This window comes from Phascolarctos cinereus, unplaced genomic scaffold (genome assembly GCF_003287225.1).
Source record: "Phascolarctos cinereus isolate Bilbo 61053 unplaced genomic scaffold, phaCin_HiC Scaffold_2;HRSCAF=192, whole genome shotgun sequence".
Classification (NCBI taxonomy): Eukaryota; Metazoa; Chordata; class Mammalia; order Diprotodontia; family Phascolarctidae; genus Phascolarctos; species Phascolarctos cinereus.
In genome coordinates, this window is record NW_027555625.1 from 34,829,851 (window position 1) to 34,855,963 (window position 26,113).

At 43.7% G+C, this 26,113-nt stretch overlaps 1 protein-coding gene across 2 annotated transcripts in view; it reads right to left on the reverse strand.

Moving 5' to 3' along the window:
* The window catches only part of REEP1 (receptor accessory protein 1), a 141,607-nt gene that overhangs the window by 32,512 nt on the left and 82,982 nt on the right, over positions 1 to 26,113 (reverse strand). For both annotated transcript variants that reach the window (XM_020969497.2, XM_020969498.2), the window contains exon 5: positions 24,908 to 25,021. In XM_020969497.2, coding sequence (XP_020825156.1) covers positions 24,908 to 25,021 — 114 coding nt within the window. The remainder of the gene's footprint in view (positions 1 to 24,907; positions 25,022 to 26,113) is intronic.

Genomic DNA, 26,113 nt, shown 5'->3' on the forward strand with positions numbered 1-26,113 from the left:
ATCTGAGCTGGAATCCTGTCTCCCTTAGTAGCTGTCTAAGCCTGGCCAAGCTGCTTAAGCTGTCATAGCCTCAGTTGTCTCATCCATTAAATGGGGTGAGAATCAAATGAGATGATACATGTAGCATGCTTTGCAAACCTTGAAACACTATATAAATGGTAGCTATTGTTACTTTATTATTTACTTTATTAAAATTCGAGGCTGATCATTTTATTTAAAATTTGAAACAGCAGCTAGGTGGCGTAGTAGACAGCTTAGAGTCAGGAAATTGTTCGTTTCAGTCCTGTCCGTCTCTTCGTGACCCCATTTTGGGTTTTCTTGGCAGAGACACTGGAGTGGTTTGCCATTTTCTTCTCTAGCTCGTTTCGCAGATGAGGAAACTGAGGCAAACAGGATAAAATGACTTGCCCAGGGTTACACAGCTAGTAAGTGTCTGAGGCTGGATATGAACTCTGGTCTTCCTGACTCCAGACCCAGTGCTCTATCTACTAAGCCACTTAGCTCAAGAGGATCTGAGTTCAAACCCCACCTCAGATAGTAACTATGTGACCCTGGATAAGTCATGTAATGTCTCTCAGCCTCAGTTTCTTCATCTGTAAACCCAAGGGGATGGACTCAAAAATCTCTTGGGTTCTTCCCTGCCCTATGTTTATGACCCCAAGATCTCTATTCTGACCATTACCTCAACACACAGTCTTCTGCATTTGTCTTTTCTAACTGCCATTTCAGAGGAGAACACATCCTTCATTTTCTTGAAAACAAACACTCCTCAATTCCATCTTTTCTTGCTCTCCAAGGTACTGGACTCCCGTACTTACCACCATCAGCCCCTCACACCTACCCTTGCCCCTTCAATCTCTGCTGCTGTTGTCTCCCTTCTCTTTGCCTTCAAACATGTCCATGTCTTCCCCCTATATTTTTTTATATGAGTAATTTGTCACAAGCTTAACTTTAAGCAGTTAATTGACAGCTTATTAAATTAATTTAACAATTAAACACTTTAATTGACAAGATCAATTAAACTAACATTTATAAATATTTAAACTTTAAGAAACAACCACTACATATAAGCAGAGCCCCTCATTTGTCCCTCTTTCCTTCTGCATCCCTTTCCAGAGTTTTGGGTCATTTATATCCACGTTTCCCTTTTCATGGAGACATGTGCCATAATGGCTAGAGAGCCAGTTCTGGTCAGGAAGACCCAGGTTTAAATCCTCCCTCTGACACATATGGACAGTGTGACCTTGGGCAACTTAATTAACTTCTCAGTGACCCAGGCAACTATCTCACACCATACATAGCAGATAAGGTGCCAACCTGCATCAGTGGAGGGATTTTTCTCATCCTAGAGACCCCTACACCAATGAAACCACAGGCTTAGTCCCTAACATATTTTCCTTTTCATAGGTGTCCCTTAACTTGAAAATAAAACTTTTACTCAACCATGATGCTCCCCCTGGCCACTGTTCAATTTCTTTCTTAATTTCCTAGTCAAACTTTTGGAAAACATGCTCTTCTCCTAATGCTTCTATTGGGTATGTCACTCTACTTCCCAGTGGGCCCTGGAACTGCCCCTCTGGTCACCATCCTACCTCCCCATGAAAACACAAGCCCCTTGAGGCCAGGCACTGGCTTGCCTCTACCATTTTTTAGCACACTTCTTAGTACTTAAGAAAGAGTTGCTTTTATATTCATTTATTCATTCATACATTCATTCCATTACCACTCAATCTCTCAAACCACCTGTCAGAGTTGTAACTAGGAATTCCTATTCTAGAGAAAATTGAGTTGGAAGAGATCACAATGTAATGCCAAACATGATGTTATCTAATTCTGTAATTGAATGCTAGAAAAAAAAGACAATCAGCACCATCAAGGCTATCCACACACACACACACACACACACACACGCACAATATTACATACTATAATATTACATAGTATATATAATATAGTGCCTACTAGGTACTGGACACTGTGTGAAGTGTGTTACAAATATTACTTCTTAGTATCCCTCACAACAGCCATGAGAGATAGATGCTTTTATGATCCCCATTTTACAGTTGAGGAAACTGAGGCAGGCAGTGTGTAAGTGGCTTGCCCAAGGTCACACATCTAGTAAATATCTGAAGCTAAATTAATATATTATATACACAATATATTATTCAGACCTCAACCAAGAACAAAGAAGGAGAAAAAAGGGTTCCAAGCAGTAAAGTTCCCTCAAAAGCCCTCATTCAAGGCCCATTTACTTTTGCTTTACACACATTTTTTAATGAACTTGTTCACCTGTCTTTCTTGTCCAGAGAATATTAGAGGAGCTCTCTGATCTCTCCTGCATATTTATCAGCATAATTTGTAAGAGGCAGTTGGCATAGGATTCCTTGGAGTTAGGAAGGCCTGGGTTCAAATCCCATCTTTGATACTTACTAGCTGTGTTAATACTGTTAATTTACCTTGCTGAGCCTCTAAAACTATAAAATTATAGACGAGATGGTTTTCTCACACCAATTAAACAGTAGTTAGTCAACTAGCATTTATTAAGTGCCTACTGTGTGCCAAGCACTGTGCTAAGATCTTTGGGTACAAAGAAAGGCAAAAGACAATTCCTGCCCTCAAGGAGCTCACAGTCTAACGGAGGGGAGGGGGAGAGACAACATATAAAGAGCTATGTACAAACAAGATAGATCCAGAGTAAATTGGGGATGATCTCAGGGGAGAGGCACTAAGATTAAGGAGGATTGGGAAGGGTTTCTGGTAGAAGGCAGGGCTTTAACTGAGAGTGAAGGCAGCCTGGAAAGCCAGGAGGGGAGGGGAGGAAGGAAAGGATTCCAGGCATGGGGGCAGCCAGGAAAAATGCCTGAAGTCAGGAGATGGTAGGTTCTGTGAGGAAGAGCAAGGTGTCACTGGATCCACAGAGCTTGGGGAGGGGAGTAAGGTGCAAGGAGACTGGAAAGGGGAGAGGGACATGTTATGAAGGGCTTTGATTGTCAAACAGAGGATTGGAGGAAATAGGAGCTCCTGGCATTTATTGAATGGGGTGGGGGCTGACATGGTCAGATCTTCCTTTTAGGAAGATTCATTTGACAGCTGACGATGGATTGGTGTGAGGAGAAACTTGAGGCAGGGAGACCCACCAGCAAGACATTTCCATAGTTGAGGTGTGAGGTGATGAGGGCCTGTCCCCAGGGGCTTAGCAATATCAAAGGAGAGAAGGGGCCATATATGAGAGATGTTATGCAGATAGAAATGGCAGGGCTTCACTATTGATTGTTTAGGGGGAGGTAAGAAGGAGTGAGGATTCCAGGACCTGAGTTGGGAGCCTGGGAGACCGGGAAGAAGAAGGTGCCTTCCACAGTTATAGGGAAGATGGTGGGGGGAGGTTTTGGGGGAGAGATAATGAATCCAGTTTTTGACATGTTGAGTTTAAGATGTCTACTGGTCATCCAGGATGAAACATCTAAAACATGAGATGAGAGCTTAGGAGAGAGGTCACGGCTGGACAAGTGGATCTGAGAGTCATCTGCACAGAGATGGTAATTGAGACATCATAGGAACTGATGAGATGACCAAGTGAAGAAGTATAGAAGAAGAAAAAAAGGGTCTAGTCCAGAGTCTAGGGGTACCCCCAATGTTAGTGGGCATGACTTAATGAAGATCCAATGAAGGAGAGAGAGGAGAGGCAGGAGGAGAATCAGGAGAGAGCAGTGTCCCCAAAACCTGGAGGACAGAGACTCCCGAAGAGAAGGTGATTAACAGTGTGGAAGGCTACAGGGAGGTCAAGAAAGATGAGGACTGAGAAAAGGCCATCAGATTTGGCACATAAGAGAGCAGAGTGATTTTGAAAAGAGTAGATGTGGTTGGATGATAGAAAGATGTGGTTGAGGGGCAGCTAGGTAGGCACAGTGGATAGAGCACTGGCCCTGAAGTCAAAAGGACATGAGTTCAAATCCAGCCTCAGACCAAACACTTGACACTTACTAGCTGTGTGACCCTGGGCAAGTCACTTAACCCCAACTGCCTAAAAATTTAAAAAAAGAAAAAAAAGAAAGATGTAGTTGAATGATGAAATCAGAAGCCAGACTCTAATGAGCTTAGAAGAGAATGATAAGACAGCTTTTGGAGGCACCCATGACAGACAGCCCTCTCAGGGAGTCTGGCCACAAAAGAGAGGAGAGATAGAGGAAGATAGCTAACAGGGATGAATGGGTCAGGAGAGGGATTTTTGAGGATGGAGGAGACATGGACATGTTTGTAGGTAGTAGGGAAGCAGTCGTTAGACAGTGAGTGATGGAAGATTAGGGAGAGGATAGGGATAATACAAGAGGCAATCTGCTGAAGATGGGAGGGAATGGGATTTCTTAGGCTACTAGTAGAGAGACTCACCTTGGCAAAGAAAAGAGCTACCTCTTCATTCAAAACAAGAGAAAAGGAAGAAATAGTAGCAGATGGCATCTGAGTGATATGGGATGAGGAGCAGAGAAGATGGAGCTTCTGAAGTCCATGACATAGTTCTTTGGGCATACTAGATTTCAGCCTCCTTGAGAGTAGTAATTATTTTTTGTATAATTCTCTGTATCCTGAATTATCTGTACAGTTGAATAAAAACTAGTAGAAGAAAGAATAATTCCAGCAACAAGAAATAACATCTGACCATCTGACATTGAGAGGGAGGCAGGAATCTATACAAAACAGACACAAAGAACTCACCAAAGAGAATAGTTAAGAGAAATTTATAGTAGGAAAAAAATATTCTTCCATACCTTAATTGTCAATGAAGATATCACTGGATTACAACCCCAAACAACAGTCATGCCCATAATAATGAGCTTGAATGATCATAGAAAGGTTCCATTGGGTTTGGAAACCTCTGGTCTATTTAGGAGGACACCCAAGTATGGAATAATAATAGGAATAATAATAACAGATAATATTCCTCTAACACTTTAAGGCTTGCAAAAACTTTGCATATACCTTCTTATTCAATCCTCACAACAACTCTGTGAAATGAATAGGTGCTAGTATTATTATCTATTATGAAATTGGGGCCAAGAGAAATTGAATGACTTGCCCAGGGTCACACAATCAGGAAGTGACTGAGGCAAGATTTGAAGGTCTTCTTGACTCCAAGCCCAGCACTCAATCCACTGTGAAGTATCTCCTCCATCAAAAATAGGGCATTGATACATCAATAGATCCGGAATCTCATTAAGGAGGTTACTCTCTCCCAAACTCTCAAGCCCAATCTGTCCATGGCCACTTCTCACTTGTGTGATTCTTGCCAATATCCTTTCATAAGTCCTCCAAAGAAGGTACATTTCACACACATTGGGGACCTTGTCTTGCTCTGATTCTCTCAATGAATGCATAAGCAACAAACAGTGGGCTTTCTACTGGTCAGCCCACATGAAAGGAAGAACCCTAAATAATTACAGCAAAATAAAAAAGTTTCTGTGCTTGCTAGAAAGTTCAGCTCTGTGGAACATCTGATGGTGCTTGATAAACCAAAGGGTCCTGGAGCCTCTTCCCTAAGTAATAATAAAATGAATAGCTCACATGTAACACAGCACATCAAGGCTTACAAAGTGCTATAAGTAAATATATATGTATATACCTACATATATATATGTGTATGTATATAATTACATATATGTATATATATACATATACAGATGTGTGTATATGCATATCATCTCACAACAATAATAATAATAACAGCTAGAATTTATAAATTGCAAAGCTCTTTACAAACATTTCATTTCCTCTTCCCAACAACTCTGGGAAGTAGTATCATTTTCCTCTTTGTAACTTCCCTAGGGACTGAGCAGACCAAAGTTAATCCCTCTTCCGTGTGACATTCCCAGGGATACCCAAAGACAACTTGCATGCCCTCACCATGTCTTCTCAAGGCTCAACACCCCCCATTCCTCCAAGAGATCCTCCTATGACATGGACTCAGGCGTCTTCATTATTCTGGCTGCACCCTTCTGCACGCTATTGACCTAATCAAGACCTTTCCTAGACTGTTTGGTAGAATGTAAGCTTCTTGAAGCCAGGGATTGCATTCAACTTTGTATTTCTATCCCTAGAACTTAGCACAGTGCTTGGCATACTGTAAGTGCTTAATAAATGCCATTCATTCTAATCACTTTATTTTTGTGCCTCAGTTTCCTCACTTGTAAAATGGGGATAATAATACCCAGAAGACCTCGCTCACAGGATTGTTTCAAGACTCAAATGAGAGACATAAAAAGCTTTACTCATTGAGTACTTACAGCCATAGCCACTGCCAGCATCAGCATTCTTCTTTTCTAGAAGAACAGCCAGATGTTCAGTGACTTACCCAAGGTCACACGGCTAGTAAGTGGTGGAGCCAGCATTTTAATCCCAGTTCTGACTCCAAGCCCAACACTCTTTTTACTACCCTCCACCCCTAGTCAGTGAACCCTAACAGTCCTTTTGTTGTTCAGTCATTTTTAGTCATGTTCGACTCTTCTTGACTTCATTTGGGGTTTTCTTGGCAAAGACACTGCAGTGGTTTGCCACTTCCTTCTCCAGCTTATTTTACAGATGAGGAAACAGGCTAACAGGGTGAAGTGACTTGCCCAGGGTCACACAGCTAGTAAGTGTCTGAGTGCAGATTTGAACTCAGGAAGAGGAGTCTCTTCCTGAGGGCTCTATGCACTATGGCGCCACCTAGTGGCCCAACAGTCCTTTCTCAGCCCTAAATTCTGTGACTTCTAGGAATGGTGAGGCAGGACAGTGTAACAGATACAACACTGGACTTGGAGTCAGGAAGACCCGGGTTCAAATTCTTCTTCCGACACTTCCTAGCTCTCTCAGCTTCAGCTTCCTCACCTGTTAAATGAGGGATATAGAGTCATAGGTCCCTAAGCTTCCTTCCATGCCTAAATCTATGATCCGAGGATTCTCTCTGAATTTAATCTGTGGCTGCACTCAAAACCAGGAGTGGTGTGTGATGTAACTCAGCAATGAAAATAATGGTAAAGGATCTTAGCAAGACAAGCCACTGAACACCAAACACCCAGCGTCGCCCCCTTTTCCACGGCAGATTCTACAAAAAGGGTTAGTATTTCCCTCCCAAGTTTGTTGATCATTTACCCGACTCTAGCACATGCTCCACATTTGTACCCAGCATGCTCCAAATCCATGCCGGAGAGAGACCAAGGTGGGGTTTATAAAAGAAGCTCGGTTTCCAAAGACAAAGGGAAGAACACTGAGAGCTTTTACTAGGACAGAGCCAAGGACCAAACTTAGTTCATTCATCAGGCAGCAAACTCCTAAGAGTTAATCAGGCATTAGATGGTACCAAATCAGTAGGTAGAGGGCTTTGGAGAGAGGAGCAGAAAGGATTTCAGCTTTCTGTTCCCAATATTCTATTAACACACACACATTCCCATGGGGGTCAGGACAAGAGAGATGCCTTGTTCTGATCGAAACCATGTGTTCAAGGACAGAGGCCACTGACTAGGCTGTCAGTCTGGGGTTAGTCACACTTCTTTGGGAGGTTACCTGCCCTTTTCTGGGGTCCAAATATGAGACAAAATCAAAGAGCCGAGCAACCTGACAGAGGGGAAAAGAAACAATCATTGGCACTGTTCTCACAAAATGGGGCTGGAAGGAGCCACACTGACCTCTGGACAAACATTTGAGTGCTTATGAGCACATGGTGCTGTGAGAGATAAAAAAGACCCTTCCCTTATGAAGCTTATAGTCTAGGAGGGGATGTAGGCTTCATATAGCCATGAAATGTGAAATAACAAAACAAGACAGTGGGAAGAACATTGGCTTTGGATTCAGGAGGACCGGGTTTGAATCTCAGGTCTCCCACTTACTATTGATGGTGATCTTGGGCATATTTAAAGTGGGGTCTCAGTTTCCTTATTTGTAAAATGAAGAGATTGCATCTCTAAGGTTCCTTCTGATGCTACGAATCTATAACTAGTTACTGCAATAAAGGTATAAAGGAAGGAAGGTTATCATGGTCTAGACTGGCTAGAAAAGTTTCTTGGAGAAGATGGGATAGGAGTTTACTAGGATTTGGATAAAGAAAGGAACTTTGGGAAAAGGGGCCGGTGGTATGAGCAGAAGTGGAAAAAGATAACTCGTGGTCCAGATGACTGGGAAAAAGTTTGTTTAGGAGAGAAGCAGGTAAAAGCTTTGGAAGTTTGGGGCCTGATCATGAAGGGCCCTGAAGGTCAGGCTAAGGAGCTTGAACTTTAGCCTATGGGTAATGGGGAGCCATTGAAAACAGGGGAGTGATATGATCAAAATAGGGCTTTAGTCAGATATTGGTAAGCAGGATGGATTGGAATTGCTAGATCTTGGAGGAAGAGAAGACAGAAGGCTGTTGTAGCATAAGGAAATAAAGACCTGAACCATGTGGGTAGCAGAGGGCAGAACAGGCACTCGATATGTCGTTATTATTTTGAGAGTGGGCTCTCCCTATCTCTCCCAGGCTGGAAAGGCAGTGGCCTCTCACCAGCAGAACCCACCGCTGATTCTCCCAGAACCTCTGACCTGCTCCTTTTCTGACCTGGGCCAGCTTTCCCTTCCTTAGGCAGTTTGGCAGACCCCATCCCGCCCAACCTGGAGAGGTATAACCTATACTGATGCCAGACATAGTGCAGACACCTGATCAGCTTGAGTCTACTGCAGCTCAGAACTCCTGAGTTTAAGAGATCCCCCATCCCCAGCCTCCCCAGTAGCTGGGATTACTTGGCTCTGCATGGTTTAATCAGGGGAAGTTTCTATTCAACAAGACTTTACTACATAGTTACTACACTCCAGTCACTCAGCTAGGTGTCAGAGATAGAGAAGCTGCTTATATGCCCTGATACGAGAATAAGCTTCCTTTTTCACTTTCCTTTTTCTCTGCCTTCTTCCCCTCCTGTTGCTGATTCTTTCCCTTCTTCTATGACCCTGTGTCACTGTGTTCCACCCCTTTCATTCCTCCTCAAATCTGTTCTCAGGAAAGGACTGGACAGCAGTCATTTACATCTGAATTTGCATTTCGTCCCATATGTTTCTCTTTCCATGAACATATCTGTCTTTTTAGCTATCTCAAGTGGTCATGTGAACAACTCTATTCCCCATTAAAGGTATTTTAGGCACCAGTGACAAACCTAGGGAATGTGGTGTGGGCAGGGGACCTCATTCCTTCTCTGAAATCAGAGAACATGTCTTACTCGTTTTAAAGTGGGTACTTGGGGGCAGCTAGGTGGTGCAGTGGAGAGAGCTCTGGCCTTAGAGTCAGGAGGACCTGAGTTCAAATTTGACCTCAGACACTTGACACTAGCTATGTGACCCTGGGCAACTCACTTAACCCCAAGTGCCTCACCAAAAAAAGCTAAAAAAAAAAAGATGTAAAGTGGGTATTTGAAAGCAGGGATGGATTTGAGACAAATTAAAATGGGGAGCTTAAAATACACTCATTGTGTGGATAGGCAGTAAGGAAGAGAAATGAACTAAAGAGGTCTTCAAGTTTGGGAGCCTGGGTCACTGGGAGGTCCATGATCAAAGGGTTATAGAATTTGAGCTGGAAGGGACCTTGGAAGCTATGTAGTCTAACTTTGTGTTTTACAGTGTAGGCTAGGGATGTCCAGAGAGTGATTTGCCCAAGGTCACAGTTCTAGAGTTAGGATTTGAATCAAGTTGTCTGCCTCCAAATTCAATAGACAGATGGTCAATAAACATTTATAAAGTGCCACCTATGTTCCAGGCACAGGATCCTCATTTTACTGTATCACCAAGGCTTTCTGCAGAAAGAGGGAATTTAAGTTTACTGGGTGATAACATTGGAAAGGTTGGGGTCAGATTGTGAAGGACCTTTAATGTCAGGCTAAAGAGTGTGGATGGATGGGGATTGACTGGAGGCTTTTAAGAAAGAGAAGAAGATGAGAATATTTGGTTCTGGGTGATTTTTAGAGTTTAGACCCATCATTGCTGACAGAGACATAGCAACTCAGCTTTAAAAGGAGTTTGAGGATCCTTCAAATCCAACCCACAGCTGAGCAAGAATCCTCTCAGTAATACCCCCAACAAAGGATGTTTAACCTCTGTCTCAAGACCTTCACTGAGAGGAAACTCACTATCCCCTCCCCCTGGTTAGTCCCTCTCATTGGTGGGCATTTTCTCCTACTGCTAACTCTAAATTTGCCTCTTGGTAATGTCTACCCAGGGTTCTCTGAGGTCTACCCTTGGTGGTCTTCAGACTGCCACCCTGGTGAAGCCATGGCTTCAACCAGGCACAGTGGGTGATGTTCAAGAAGCCCAAGAATTCTAAGGCATCCCTGGGGGGCAATGTCATAGTGTGGGGCCTAGAAGTCCTGGCTGGTTAGAAAATTCAACCCGCTTCAAGGAGAACAGGATGGCTTAAGCAGGAGATTTTAGGAGAGTTCAAGCCTCTGTCATTCTTGCTTTAGCACAGTTCCTGGGACAGTCAATGCTGCAAAAATGGTTGTTGTTTGACTGACTGGTGCAGACATGGGGAAATCAATAGAAAAGGGCAGAGAGCAATTAGAATGTGTTCAGAAAGAAGTCTGAGATTTTCAAAGAAGAGCAGTGGCCTGGGATGAGCCCCAGGGCATGGCTGTGTTGGTGGAGCTTTTCTTGATCACTAGATTTGTTAGTTCTCTCTTCCCACTCCCAACTGCCCCCCCCCACATTGCTTTACATATATGATGTCTTTACTTATTTGTGATTTTATTATCATTCCCCACCCACACCCACCAGAAAACATAAGTCCCCCAGGTCCCAGGTAGGGGACCATTTCATTTTTGGCTTTGTATCTTTAGCACCTTACCAAATGCCTAGCAATCTATCGATCAATTAATAAACATTTGTTAAGTACCTAATATGTGCAGGTACTGTGTTAAGCACTGGAGATACAAAAAGAGGAAAAAAAGTCCTTGCCCACAGTGAGCTTGCAATCTAATGAGGACGACTACAAACAAATAATAATTTTAAAATATATATATATATAAATATATATATACACACACAATGCAAGCTATATACAAGACAAATAGGAAAGAATTAAGTAAAGGAAAACTCAGGAATAAAGAGGGGTTAGGGAAGGCTTCTTGTAGAAGATGGGATTTCATTTCATTTCATTTATTTATTTATTTATTCATTCATTCATTCATTTATTTGTTTGTTTATTTATTTATTTATTAGAAGATGGGATTTTAATTGGCACTTACAGGAAGCCAGGGCAGTTAGTCGTCAGAGAAGGAAGAGCTCTCTAGGCAAGAGGAACAGCCAAGAGATGGACGGTCTGGTTGACGGAACAGCCGGGAGGCCAGTGTCACTGCATTCAAGAGCATGCATGAGGGGAGTAAGGCGTAAGAAGACTAGAAAGGTAGGAGGGAGCTGGGTTATGAAGGGCTTTGAATGCCAGAGGATTCTGTATTTGCTCCTGGAGGCAACTGAGAGCCACTGGAATTTACTGAATAAAGGAAGGATATGATGGGACCTGAGCTCTTAGAAAATGGTTTTAGTGGCTGAATGGAGGATAGATTGGAGGGGGCAGAGACTTGGGGAAAGCAGCTCCTTCTGCACCCCAGTAGGCTATTACAATAGTCCAAGAGTGAGGTGATAAGGGCCCTTACCAGGGAGGAGGTAGTGTCAGAGGAGAGAAGGGAGAGTATTTGGGGGATGTTGGCAGATCTTGGCAACAGCTTGGAAATGGGGAATGAGAAGAGTCCTTAACAAATGCTTATTAAATAGGGAGGGAGGTCAGTGCAGACAAGGGGGACGAAAGACTGATGCCAAAGACACCAGTGTGGACGTTGTAGTTACTGAGGATGATGTCAGGGTATGGAACAGAGGGGAAAACAGGATCTCATTGGGGATAGCAATGAGTCCTGGAAAGAACAGAAGGGAATGTCAGATTCTACCATTTCAGATTTCCAAAAGGAAACGGTCAGCTCAGGTCATTTCTGGTTGTGCAATGTTGCTGAACTGGCATTAGGAAGTGTCTGGGCCAGCTACAAGCAACAGAAAGAGCATAAAAATGACCATAACAATTCCTATTTGTAGAGCTCTGTAAGATTTACAAAACAGCTGCCTGAAAAACCCCAGGAAGTCTGTAGCTCAAATGTTAATTGTGTTATTCTGTTTTATCAGATAAGGAAACTGAGCATCAGAAGTTTTGTGACTTGCCTAAGGTCACCCAGCTAGGACGTGTAGGAACCGAGACTCCAAGCCAGGTCTCTAGACTCTAAGTCTAGCAGATAGATGGTCCAGTTCAGAAACAACCATTTGGTCTCAAGGAAAAAGGCAACTCAATGTTGAAATGTGGGCATGATCGATCCAGTATCAGGTAACATTTTTCTTTGAGCTCCGCTCCTACCCTGAGTGTCTAGGAGCTTAGTGACTTTCTTTCCCCTTGAATTGCAGAGGGTGGGGCTCTGACCCCCAGGCCCAGAAATCTAGCCTGCATTGGGAGTTTGGTTTTTATCACTCAGAATCCTCCCAGACAATGGACCCTCTTCCAATGGCCTCGGTAGCCCTCAACTTTCACATTTAATCAGATATTCCAGAGCCTAGATAATTGCCGCCCTGGGCTAGCCTGGTGACTTATCCTGTAGGAGAGCCTGCTGTCTGTCCTCTGGGACCTTGATCTCAGAAGAAGGACGTCCCCAGCTCCCCTAAGTATCTCCCTCAACCTTCGCTATGCCCACGTGTACCGTTGCTCTGTACAACCTCTTGAGATCACAACTTCCAACTGGTTCTATCAGCCAGATCACTCAAGGGATTGGAAGAAGCCACTGGAGCACTCTGTTGAAGGGATTGGCTCTGCGCTTGTTTACTACTTAACTCAAAGATCGTTGCTTACTCAGCTCCTTTCTTCTTCCCCAAGGGAGCTAGGCAGTGCGCCTGGGGGACGCGGCGCTGGACTTGAGTAACACTCATGGAACTGTAGTGTTATAAGGGAAGGCATCAGGACATAGAGTCCTGGCCTTGGAGTCAGAAAGCCTGCTGATGACACTTCCAATATAAGACCCTGGGAGAGTTCCTGAAAGCCCTCTGCGACTCTGACTTGGTCCAGGCTCAAGCTTACCAGCCACGCGACTTTGGACAAGATAAATTCACCTCTCAGAGTCTGTTTTTAACCTGCAAATGGGGAAGGATAGCAGCATCTACCACACAGGGTTGTAAGAAATAAATGAGATAACATGGGGCTTTGCAAACCCTAAAGCACTATATAAAGCATTAAATTTAAGTGGAAGAAGGTCCATCAGTCCCCTTAAAATAGTCTTCCCAGAGCCAAGATATACAAGTAGGTCAGTTATTCCCAGGGGGCTTTCTCTGCCAAATGGGCACTTCGGGGCTCCATGAATATCCACCATGGACAGAGCCAACAAGATTCAGAGAGCAAACAACTAAGACAGAAACTCAGGACACCAGGGGCTACCATGCTTTTCTATTTGTATCCCCAGAACTCAGCACAGTACATTTTACTGTTGTTATTCAGTCGTTTTAGTCATGTCAGACTCTTCGTGACCCCCATTTGGGGTTTTCTTGGCAAAGATACTGGAATGATTTGCCATTTTCTTCTCCAGTTCATTTTACAGATGAGGAAACTGAGGTAAACAGGGTTAAGTGACTTGCCCAGGGTCACTTAGCTAGTAAGTATCTCAGGCTGGATTTAAACTCAGGAAGATGAGTCTTCCTGACTCCAGGCTGCCACCTAGCAGCGTAGCACATAGTAAGTGCTGAGTAGTTTTTTTTTCATTTAGTCACCCATTTCTATGCAGTATGCAAGAACTATGTTAGTTAAACTTTTTAGACTTTAAGATTTAACTCGAATGGGGGTGCAGCTAGATGGCACAGTGGAAAGAGCACCGGCCCTGGACCAGACACTTGACACTTATTAGCTGTGTGACCCTGGGCAGGTCACTTAACCCCATTGCCTGGCAAAAAACAAACCTCCCCCCCAAAAAAGATTTAATTCAAATGTCACTTCTTCAGGTTCCCCAGACGCTTAGTGCCTTTACCTCCAAGATTACCTTCCATCTACTCTTAAATCTACCTATTTCTATGCACATTTCCCCCAATAGAAGGTAAGCTCCTTGAGACCAGAGACTACCTTTTCTCTCTTGTATTTGTATCCTCGGCCCTTAGCACACTGCCTGGTAACAGTATTTAATTAAATTTTTCCTTTCCTTCCCTTTATCCCTCCCTTCCTTCCTTCCTTCCAAAGCATGACATTCGCTTTAACTGAACTGAATTGAAAATAGACTTACTCTGAGGAAATTTGCCCTAGAATACAAAGTTCCTAAATCTATAGCTGGAAGGACCTTCAGAGGTCATCTAGAGCAGCCCTATCTTTTCATAGATGAGGAGGAAACCCCTGAGTAGACATTAAGTAATGCACCCAATATCACACAGGGATTAAGTAAGAGAATTGGGATTTGAACCCAAACCCAGCATTTTTTTCCCCTACTGTTCTATGTGGCCTCAGGGTGTAAATATCTCCTCCCCCACCCCCTCCATTCCATCCTTGTTATCAGATCATCAGTCAACTGCCAGAAGGAATAACTGGTCAGCTTTACCACTTGGATTTTCTAAAACAAGTGATTTGAACTGTTTCCTCACACCTCATCCATGTCTACCTTTCTTTGAGGTCACCTAGTTGTGGTCCATCCTCCATTTAATTGATCTTCTAGGGCCACCAGAGGGCACTCTCCACCACAGGGCCAGATGTGGTCTCCATGAGTTGAATGAAGACCGTGAGGAGAGACAATAAGAATTCAGAAAACTAACAACTGAGCTAGAAACTTAGCTGTGAGTTCTTGGTCCTGATTCTACTCTCATAGGAGTTTTTTCGGTATTCATTTAGCCTTCTGCAAAATGGGTCTGAGAAAAGGGACTTTGCATATTGAATCACTGTGAGAAGACAGCCAAACTGCAAAGTGATAAAGTGATGGGATGAAACCACTTTCTAGCTCTTTAAAATCCTATTTAAATCTGTTTAAATAAGCTACTGAAAGTTACATTGGGTAGAAACTATAATTTTTGTAACTTCAAGCTATTTTGGAAGGTGGTTTGTAACCAAAAACAGTTTGTACTTAAACCCTATGGTTAGAGCACGGATTGCTATGGTCACAGTGCAACAGAATGTTCATTTCACTTCCACATGGTACTCTATGAGCTGGGCATAAGGGAAACAGAAGCTTGGAACACATTATTGATATGGGCTGAGCAATTCTATGATTGGAGAAAAGACAATCATGGGGGCTCAAGCTAATGGTGCCCATATGGCTGTTTAAATTCTTTTTAAACCAATCATGGGGATGGGGTGGGGAACTGGAGTGAAGGCATTGTTTTCCCTCTTCTCTCTTTGAAGTTCCCTCCCTAATGCTGGAGGTGGGGCTTGGGGGAAGGGACAGGGAGTTCATCATAATAGCTAACATTTCTATAGCAATTACTATGTCCCAAGCATTGTGTTAAACACTTCACAAATATTATCTCATTGGATCTTCACAACAACCCTGGGAGGTAGGTGTTATTATTATCATCCTCATTTGTAAAATGAGGAAATTGAGGTAGACAGAGATTAAGTAATGGCTAACATTTATGCAGCAGTTACTTTGTGCCAAGCACTGTGCTAAGTGTTTTATGATTATTATCTCATTTGATTCTCACAATAACCCTGACAGGTAAGTACTGTTATTACCCATATTTTGCAGATGAGAAAACTGAGGCAAACAGAGGTTAAGTGACTTGCCCTGGGTCACACAGCTAGTAAGTAGCTCAGGCCAGTTTTGAACTCAGGTTTTCCTGATTCCCGAGCCAGTCTCCATCCCCCAGACTTCCTACCTGACCCTGGAAAGGATAGAAAAAGAATGACTGTCCTTTGATTGGTTGTGAGGTCTTTTCTAAGAAAGAAGACAGAAATCCGGTCTCAGACCAGACACTTGACACTTATTAGCTGTGTGACCCTGGGCAAGTCACTTAACCCCAATTGCCTTGCCAAAAAAAAAAAGGAATTAAAAAAGAAAGAAGACAGACAAGGGATTTTGAGCACAAACCGGTCTGAAATTTTAAAGTATTAGACACATGAATATACGCTGAAGAAATTTTTTTGATTCAAAATAGGATTTACTGTGAATAATTATAATAATATAAATCAAAAGAATATTCAAATGAAGTCGAAGGCTGGACAATTAACCATTGTAATGACCAGTTGTCATGGCCCTGGAGAAGGGATGAGAAAAGTGATCCTCCCTCCTTCAATTGGAGAGCTAGGAGACTGTGGTTCTGGAATGGGGCACCCTTTGGGCACCATGACTGTGGTTGGTTTTACTTGTTTTCCTCTGTTACAAGGGAAGACTTCGGGGGTAGGGAGAAGTGAGCGAGTGAGTGGGGGTGGGGGTGGGGAAGGCCTATATCTGGCAATGTCTGATGAAACAAAAGGCATCAATAAAACTGCAAATGAAATTTTCCATGAGGTTAAAAACAAACAAACAAAAAAATCCCCCAAAACAACACAGTGTCCTTGAGCCTGGAGCTGAAATAAGAATAACTGCTAATACTTAAAGGAAAAGGGAGAAAGAGAACCCTAATGCTAAAGAGATGGTAATTTTAATAAATTGTTCTTACAACCATTGATTTCATTCTTCAATGTTTTTGTTCAGCTAAATTCAGAATCACATTTTCTATTTTTAAAGGCACAATTAATGGAAAAACATGTTCATCTCCCTGTTTGTTAGGCACAACTACTAGAAGTATAGCTGTTTGGAACAAAGGGACACAAGTGAGACACCACTAGTTGACTTGGTATAGTTTATCCTGACTGTAGTCAATGTGCACAAGAAGAAACAGACAAACAAACAAAACAAATAAATAGAAGGAAAAAGAAGAGAGAGAGAGAGAGAGAAAAGGAAGGAAAAGAAAGGAAGGAAAGAAAATAAGAAGGAAGGAAAGGAAAAAGAAAAGAAAGAAGGAAGGAAGGAAGGAAAAAAAGGAAAGGAAGGAAGAAGGAAGTGCCTAGTAGACCTATTTAAATGAAGTAATAAAAATAAATGCCACAAGATAGAGATGTTGTACAAGAAGTGTGAACTTTACTATGAAGTGTGAGTATCAGATGAGTTTTTACACACAACTCATGGAATGGATCTCAGTTAATAGCCATACTTTGCATGAAACCACAAAGGGTCCATAGGATAAGGTAATGTTTATGCCTTTAATTTCTTTCTCTTGTCTTATTGCTATGACTAGCATTTCTAGAATTATTTCAAATAAATTTATTGGGAAAATTTCTAGTGTGAGAGAGAATCATTGTCAAAAACAGAAAGAGTTGATGAAGTGGGAGATAGAATGTATCAAGAAAGAAGCAAAATAGTTTAACACGTAATTTGAAAGCGACAATAAAAGTTTCATTATTTTATTTTGATTTGGTAAACATCATTTATTGACCTTGTGTTGGGTGCAGAGCACTAGAACAAGAGGAAGGGCAGACATCATCTCTGACCTCAAGATTACAGTCTTACAGAAGAGCTAGACCAATTCAATTCATTAAACATTTAGTAGCGAGGAGTATGGGCAAGGTGATGTGAGTGGAGTGTAAGAAGTGTAAACGGACCCAAGCTTCTCATTGGTGACCACTGAAACTTGGTTCTTTCCCTATGTGGAATCATGGAGCCCTGGAGGAAAAGGATTACTTACCTTCCCCAGGTGGAGACAGCAGAGCTGCTGCTAAAGAGGAGAAACTAAGGTGTAGCTGGGAAGCCTGGCGTTAGGTGAAGGGAGGCTAAAGTCTTAGGCCAGATGTGGGGAAAGGTACCCAGTCCTAAAACCCATCACAATGAAGGAACAGCTTCCTTCCAAGTGACAAGAAGCTCTGTGCTATTTGACACTTTTTCTCAATGACTTGGAGGAAGGATTAGATGACATGTTATCAGGTGTGCAGATGACACTAAGTTAGGAAGGACAGCTAATGTACTAGACAGTGGAGCAAGGATTCAAAAAGCTTGACAAGCTAGGGCATTGAGCCAAATCTAAAAAGATTGTATTCATCCGTGTTCAGTTTCAAGTCTTATGCACAGGTTCAAAAAACCAATTCCATAGGTTCACGTCAGTGGAAGCATGGTTTAACAGCAGCTTATCTGAGAGAGATCTAGGGGTTCTGGTAGACTACAAGCTCAATATGAGTCATCAGGGTGATGTGGCAGCCTGAAAAAAGGTTAATGTAATCTCAGGCTGTTTTGAGGCATAGCTCCTAGGATCAAGAAGGACAGAGTCCTACAGTATTTTGTTCTGATCAGACCCCACTTGGATTGAGTTTAGTTCTGGCAATCTGGTTTTGAAAGACAATAATGAACAGGAGAACATCTAGAGGAGGGAAGCCAGAATAGGGAAGGGCCTCAAGGGCTCTGGGCTGCCATATGAGATTTGATTGAAGGAAACCAGGATTTCTAGTTTGGAGAAGACAAGACTCAGTGGGGACCTGGCATGTATCTGAATGACTGCCATGCTTTTGTCTTCCTTGGTCCCAGAGAGCTGAATTAAGAGCCATAAAGGGAAGTGGCAAAGAGGCCAGTTTAGATTGATGTCAAGAAAAACGTCCTAACAATGAGCGCTAGTAAATCACCCATTTGGATAAAAGTGGAAGGAGCTGCCTTGGGAGCAGGTGGGCTTCCCCTCACTGGAGATTCCAAGAGAAGATCACAGGATTTCAAGTCAGAGCAAGTGGACTGAGATTTCTCATTCCAGAAATGGGTTGGACTAGATGGTCCCCAAGATCTCTTCCAGTTCTGAGATCCCATGATTCTTGACCCTTGAAAACAAGATGAGGCCACCTAGTCGCTGCCCAATGCTTTACATTTCACAGGCAGACCCATGAGAATAGCTTAAAATGGGAATAAGGGAAGACTCTGGCCCTTTGAAAGCAAAGACTAACTCAACTGGATCCAATGAGCAGAAGGGAGGCCGACTCAACAGCCAGAGGATGGCAGACATTAGGTTCCCTCCCTACTCCCCTGCAGGCTTTGACTTGTCTTCCTCAGGATGCACCTAAAGGCTTGGAAATGAAGGGCATAAGAGGTGATGGGAGGCATAGACACAGAGAGATCAAGTCCACCGGAGGGCATCCTCTACTCTCACAGTCAAGGAGATGGGCCCAAACCCCAGTCAAGAACATCATCAAACATAATCTAAGAATAATTTCAGCCAGATGAAGGGTGAGAATTTCTCTTTGAAGTCTTTTCCTCTCTTCACTTTCCCTCCAAACTCAGTTTAATGCAACAAGTATTCAAAAAGCTCCTACTATGTGTCTAGCTCCACTCTTATTCAGAGTGGGAAATGTTGGTTTTTGTCTGAGTCATGGATGGGTGACATGGGTGGAAGGGGTGAAGGGGAGGAGTGTCAAGTTTTGCAAACAAGTCAGGATGCTGTGTCTGCACAACTTCCCCTGCAGCTGCATGGGCTGTTCTGGTACTATTAAAAAATATGGATTGAAAATCTCTGTTATATGGGATGGAGGGACACAGGGGAAATTTCAGGTGATATGAAAACAAAAGACAATAACAACTGATTTTAAAAGATATTAGTTGAAAAGCAATGGGAGTTAGCAGATTTTTTTTTTTATAATGCACCAGGGCAGGGGGGGCAGTGAATATCCCAAAGATTCAGGCATATCCAGCCACAAATCCCTACTCTTAAGCCTTGGCAGGAATGGAGGCAGCTGGCAGAAAGCATGGTTCCTCTAGGAGAGGGGTGGGAGCCTTCCAAAGGGTGCCATGTGGCATGGAGCCGGAGGACTATGAGGCACAGAGCTGGCCGTGGGAGGTCTCCTAAGAGAGAAAGCACGTCCCTGATATCAGCGCCATGAGACAAAGTCCCAGTTGCCTCACCCTAGTTTCCATTCTCTGTCACATTTGCATTCCTAAGGTATTAAGCTGAGCGGGAAGGTTCTTTCTTTAGGAAGAAGGGCACATAGCCAATCCTACATTGATTCAATCAGTCACAGGGCTAAAGCGACTGGCATTGTGCCCTGAGAGACAGGCAGGGAGGCTTCACAGGCTACATACGTGACCCAAGCCCATTGGGTTGCTCACAGTTTGGGGCGGGGGTTGTCTAATTTTTCTTCTCCGTCTAATTCTCAGCCGGCATGTGCAGTCATTGCCATGGTTACCTCTGGTCTACACTGTGGCCTGACTCAGTCCCTGTGTGTGTGTGTGTGTGTGTGTGTGTGTGTGTGTGCATGCTTCCCCCCCCGTCCCATATTTACCTGCTTTACAAAAGAAGGAGGGGATTGTTTTTAGAAGAGAAGATGTGTCTTTCTCCCTTCAAAGACCTATTTGAGAAGACACACAGTGCAGAAGATTTTGTAATCTCTGCCTGAATCCAGCAGAAAGCCTCCACCACTACATTTGTTTGACTTGACAGGAGGTAACGTCAAGCTACGTCAGGAGTCGGTGTATCTGACTCTTGGGAAGCTTCCGCCATGTTTTGTTCGCATGACGGAGTTTTTTCTTAGAATGCGGCATTCCTTTTGGACTGTAGCTCGGATTAGAAAGAAGACTAGGCCCCAGAACAGGCGAGGGCTGGAGGGTTCCTCCAGCTAAAGGATTGTCCCCCGGGGGATGAGAGAGCTGTCCCCTGGAGTCTCTCTGAGGGACTGCTGGTGGCAGCTCATTAGGTGCTGGTGCTGGCCAAAGCTCTACCAAGACTGTCCGGGGGCTCAAGTTTGAAGCAGACCTGGAAAAGGATGACCCCTGCAAAAGTTACTTTCAGAATAAGCGTAAGCAAACCTAGATAAGAAAGAAGTAGCCCAGGGAATGGAGCAATCTTTGAATAAATATGTAACTAAATTCTGGCAGGGTCCAGATCTGTGATTTCCCTGGTGAGGGAAATCCCTCCAAAGACACAGGGTAGCGACTCATCCGTAAGGTAATGATTAGAGAACTAGATGCCTGAGACATTGAGAGATTCTGTGACTTACATAGGGTTATACAGCTACTATAAGTCAGGGGCAGGCCTTGTGACCAGCTCTTCTGGATTCCAAATACAGCTCTCTAGCCACTATGCCACACTGCCACTCTTACAAAAATAAGGATGAAAAGATGAAAATGAAAAAAAATTTCATGTAAATATTAGAAAGAGTAGCAATGTTTTATCAGTCACATGAGGTGGGCAGAAAAAGAGGAAAGGGAAGGTCGGGGTTGGCACTAGTTTTCTGGATATTTATATGGGAAGGCTGGGCTCATTGACGTTGAATTTAGAAATTCTAATTTCCATTTGTATGAAACACAAATTAGATTATTAGATTGTTAGATTAACAATTAGATTGTTAATTAGATTGTTGTTCAGTTGTTTTCCAATTGTGTCTGACTCTTCATGGCCCCATTTAGGGTTTTCCTGGCAGAGATACTGGAGTGGTTTGCCATCCCCTTCTCCAGTTCATTTTACAGATTAGGAAACTGAGGCAAACGGGATGAAATGATTTGCCCAGGGTCACACATCTAGAAAGGGTCTAAGGCAGGATTTGAACTCAGTAAATCACATCTTCCTGGCTGTGGACCAGGTGCAGGCCACTGCACCACCTAGCTGCCCTTCACCTATAGTAGAGTGTGACAAACCTGGGGCCCAGGGTGGTCTCCAAACAGAAGGCTCTCTAAATGGGCTCCAATTGCTGCTGTTCTTAAGAGCTTGTACTACCACCATCTACAAGGGCTTCTTGTCTAAAGACTCCAGAATCCATACCATTTTCTTACTTGTTCTTCCTAAGGAATTCCTCTTTCCTATCCCAACCCATGTGATCAGCTACTTTGTAGTGCAGGATTATTAGATGACAGTTGAGGCAACTGAATACTGTGGAAAGAATGCTGTGGAATGAGAGGATCTGGGTTTGAATCTTCCCATTTCCCTTTTGGGATAGTTCATCTCATTTCAAGCACCAGACCCGGGGGAGCTCTCTCAGTCTCTCAGCTCCCTTAACTGAGTTTCTAGAGAAGTCAGGTCTTTTCTGCATCTAAGCCCTGGCATTGACACCACAGTGGCTCTCCCTCCAGCCCCCCATCCAATATCGGAACCTGGATTCTGATCATAGAGTCATAAATCAATCTAGGGCTGGCAGGGACCTCAGAGGGCGTTAGGTCAATCTCTGGTTTTTGCAGAAGAGAAAACTGACTTGTCCAACATGGCACAGGTCATAAGCATCAGAGGAAGGATTGGAACCCAGGTCCCCTGACTACAGAGCTAGGGGTTATTCCACCATATCTACCTCACGCAGCCTCCCCTTCTCTCAGAAATCCCCTGAACAAGCTTCTCCTTTTTGCTTACTGACTATCCAGACCTCACTCAGGCTTCCTGAGCTGAGCTGGCTCTCAAAATTTCTTCAGCCTCCTGTCTACTGCAAGTCCAGGCTCCAAGGTAGGAATCCAATCTTCTCCAAGCAGTTTCAAATCTCTACTTTCTTTTCTCTTTTTCTCTTTCTTTCTTTCTCTGTTTATTTTTTTCTTTCTTGGCAATTGGGGTTAAGTGACTTGCCAAGGGTCACACAGCTAGTAAGTGTCCATGTCAGGTGTCTGGTCTGAGACCTGATTTGAACTCAGGTCCTCCTGCCTCCAGGACTCTATCCATTATGCCACCTAGCTGCCCCTGAGCTCTACCTTCTTAATATCACCAAGCCTTCCCTTTCTTGAGCATTCCCCTTTATACATTCCAAGCTGACAACTCAATTCAATTAAATTGAATTCAACTCAACTCAACTCATTTCAACTTAATTCAGTTCAACTCAACTCAGCTCAGTTCAACTCAACTCAATTCAACTTAATTCAATTCCATTCAACTCAGTTCAACTAAGTTCGGTTAAATTCAACTCAGTCAAACTCAATTCAGTTCAATAAGAATGACAACAAAGGGCGCAGCTAGATGGCACAGTGGATAGAGCACCAGTCCTGGATTCAGGAGGACCTGAGTTCAAATCCAGCCTCAGACACATAACACTTACTAGCTGTGTGACCCTGGGCAAGTCACTTAACCCCATTGCCTAACCCCGCCCCCAAAAAGAATGCCAACAAAACCCATTATATGCTGGTTACTCTATTCTAGTCAGTCGGGGTACAAAGATGAAATTAAGTCAAACTGCCCCTTCTACTGAGATGTTTACATTCTATTAGGTACTTATCTTTGGCTGAAAACTCCCCAAAATCAGCATCTAAAATCTTAATGACTGACATTAGCCAGGCTGGCAAAACCCCCCAAGCTTTCACACAAGCATTAGGAGGTGGGGTAGGAATGCTGCCTAGATAATCCCCCGTGGAAAGACTTCTGGATTTGGAGTCGGAGGACCTGGCTTTGTAACCCAGCCCAGCCACTCATTACCTGTGACCTCAGACAAGTTATTAGCCTTTCTGGGCCTCAGTTTCCTGATTTGTAAGATGAGACAACTGGACTAGACGACCTTTAAGGTTCATTCCAGCTCTAAATCTGTGACCTTATGATTGAAAAAGCATTTTAATTTGCTGTATAAATGATGAAAAAAAGCAACATAACAAAGAGAGTGATTGAAGCAAAAGAGCCAGGAGGCACCGTGGAACAGTGCTGGACTCAGAGCCAGGGAGATCTGGGTTCAAATCCTGCCTCAGACCTTTACTAGCTGTGTGACCCTGGGCAACGTCTCTCTGCTTCGGCTTTCACATCCATAAAATGGAGATGGGGTAGATTTGATGACCTTTGAGGTCTAGGATGTGATGATAGTAATGATGACAATACTACTACTACTAATGTTAATAACAGATAGACAACGATAAGGATCATGGTTGGACCTGGAGGGGTGAGAATATATGCAGAAGTGGGTATGAGGATGGGGCTATGGGTATGTAATATTGCATATACTGATGAGGATGGGATCTAGACCCCAAAAAGGAAAAACCATGGACTTTCCCACATGGCCAAATCTCTGGCATTGTCCTGGGGCTTCTTTTGGGCAGGACCGGTGTGTCATGATTTTGGGATTCCAGGACCCCTAACCTCTAGACCTCATCAATACCATGCCTGGATGTCAGAAACAGTGAATGTGTTAGTTTCTTTCCTGTTTTTGTAATCTTTGTTAATGGAGGGATGGCTAGTTGGATAGGAAAGGGGGAAGGGATGTATTCAGAACTTAATATGATATTAAAAAAAGGGTGTCAATAAAAATGATGTAAAAAATGTCAAGCTTTGCCAGGTGGCGTATACGTCCATCATCTCATTTATCCCTCACAACTCAGTGAAGGAGGTATTATTATTATTATCTCTATTTTATAGAAGAGAAAACTGAAGTTCAGTGTCTTGGGTCATAGCTAAGAAGGAGTTGAGGTGGGATTTTAGAAGCCAGGTTTTCCAGACTCCAAGACCCAAACTCTAACCGTTGTAGAATACAATGACTATTATTGAATACTCAGCGTTATGCTACAAGGTCCAAGGGGACCTGATTTTTGGAGAGGAGATAAAGAGAAGCCACTTAAATGACTTCTTCCATGCTCCAGCGACACAATCCTCCTCCAAGCTCCCAGGCCCAGGACTGATTTATTTTGGTTTTTTACACGTCCTTCTTAGCCGCTTAGTTACTTGGTCCTGGGGCTCATATATTCATACTCTCTCACAGTGTCATTCTGGCCTGTTTTTTTTTGTGAAATCTGCCTGAGAAGAGAGCCCAGCTTGGGAAAGAAAGGTGAGCCCCCTCCCTCTCTTCCCCGACTCTTGTGAACTCTTAATTTCATGGTTTCTCTCCCCCAGGTCCATTCCTCGAGGAGCTGGGGATGTGCCCGGCTCCCTGTGGCTGTAGCCATAGAACATTGAGCCAACGGGTGGATGTGAGAGACTCAGGAAGCCGGGAAGGGTGGGGCAGGGCAGGGCAGGGCAGCTCTGCCTGGCTCAGCTCTGGGATTACCTTGGAAGCAGCCATCACTGCTGCTGTGGCCGCAACGTTCAGCCCCCGCTTCCCAAAGTGCACAAGGGCATCGTAGCTCCGGTCTTTGGCTTGGACCAGGCAGTCATCAATTTCCTGTCAAACAAAAAGCACGTTAAGCTGGGTCTTACATCCTTCCCCCTCCTCTTTACCCCCTCTTCTAGGGCTGTGCCCTGCAGCTTGGAGGGGAGTCCTGGCTGAGGTAGGGGAAATAAGGCTGGATCTGAAGCCAGATGGCCTGGCTCTGCTGCTCACTAGCTATCACCTACCTTCATGGGACCTGTTTCCTGCTCTATAAAACAGACTTGCAGTTTGATGTGCAATCACTCATCTTTTCTATCATGCCGTGTTATGGAAATGCTTGTCTTTTTCTATGCAGTAGATAGGATATTGGATTGAGAACGATCTAGTTCAAATCCATTATTTTATTTTCAAATATCAAATGAGATAATATCTATAAAACACTTAGCACAGTGCCTGGCACACAGTAGGCATTATATAAATGTTTATTTCCTATGAAATGGGTAAGTAACTGCACCTAGCTCCCAGGATTGGTGTGAGGATCAAATCACATAGTATTCGTAGTTCACTTTGCAGAACTTAAGGCCTTATATAAATCCTAGCTAAGTAGTACCCCTGGGTGTGACCAGGGCTACTCTGAGCTCCATTTGCTGCCCTTCATCTGACCACTAAGCTTTGGACGAGAACACCGGCAGCCTAGTCCTGACTCCCTGCCTGGGACTCCAGGCACAGAAGTTGCTAGATTTGCTTCAGCCCCCTCCAAGAAGCAGCAGAATACGGGGGAAAGACCACAGGGCCTGGAGTTTGCATCCCAGATTGGCAGCTCCCTTCCTGGGGGATCTTGGGTAAATGGTGCCCCTTTTCTGGGCTCCAGGCTCCTCCACCATCAAAGGACAGGACAGGGTCCACATAATCTCTAACGTTTTCTTCCAGCTCCTGTGATATTCGGAGTGTTTCTGGGAGAGGAAGTCTCAGGAAGAGGAGAAGGGTTTACCACCCACCCAGAACAAGAGTTGGTCTTCGGCTCCTAAAGTCCACCCACCCCAGGCCTAAGGGAGGGATTCTCAGAGAGAACCATAGCAGCCTCCTCATCCCATCAGTGTTTCCTATGATGCTCTTGCTCAGAAGAATACCACCTCTACATACATTCATTGTCTGCAACATGCC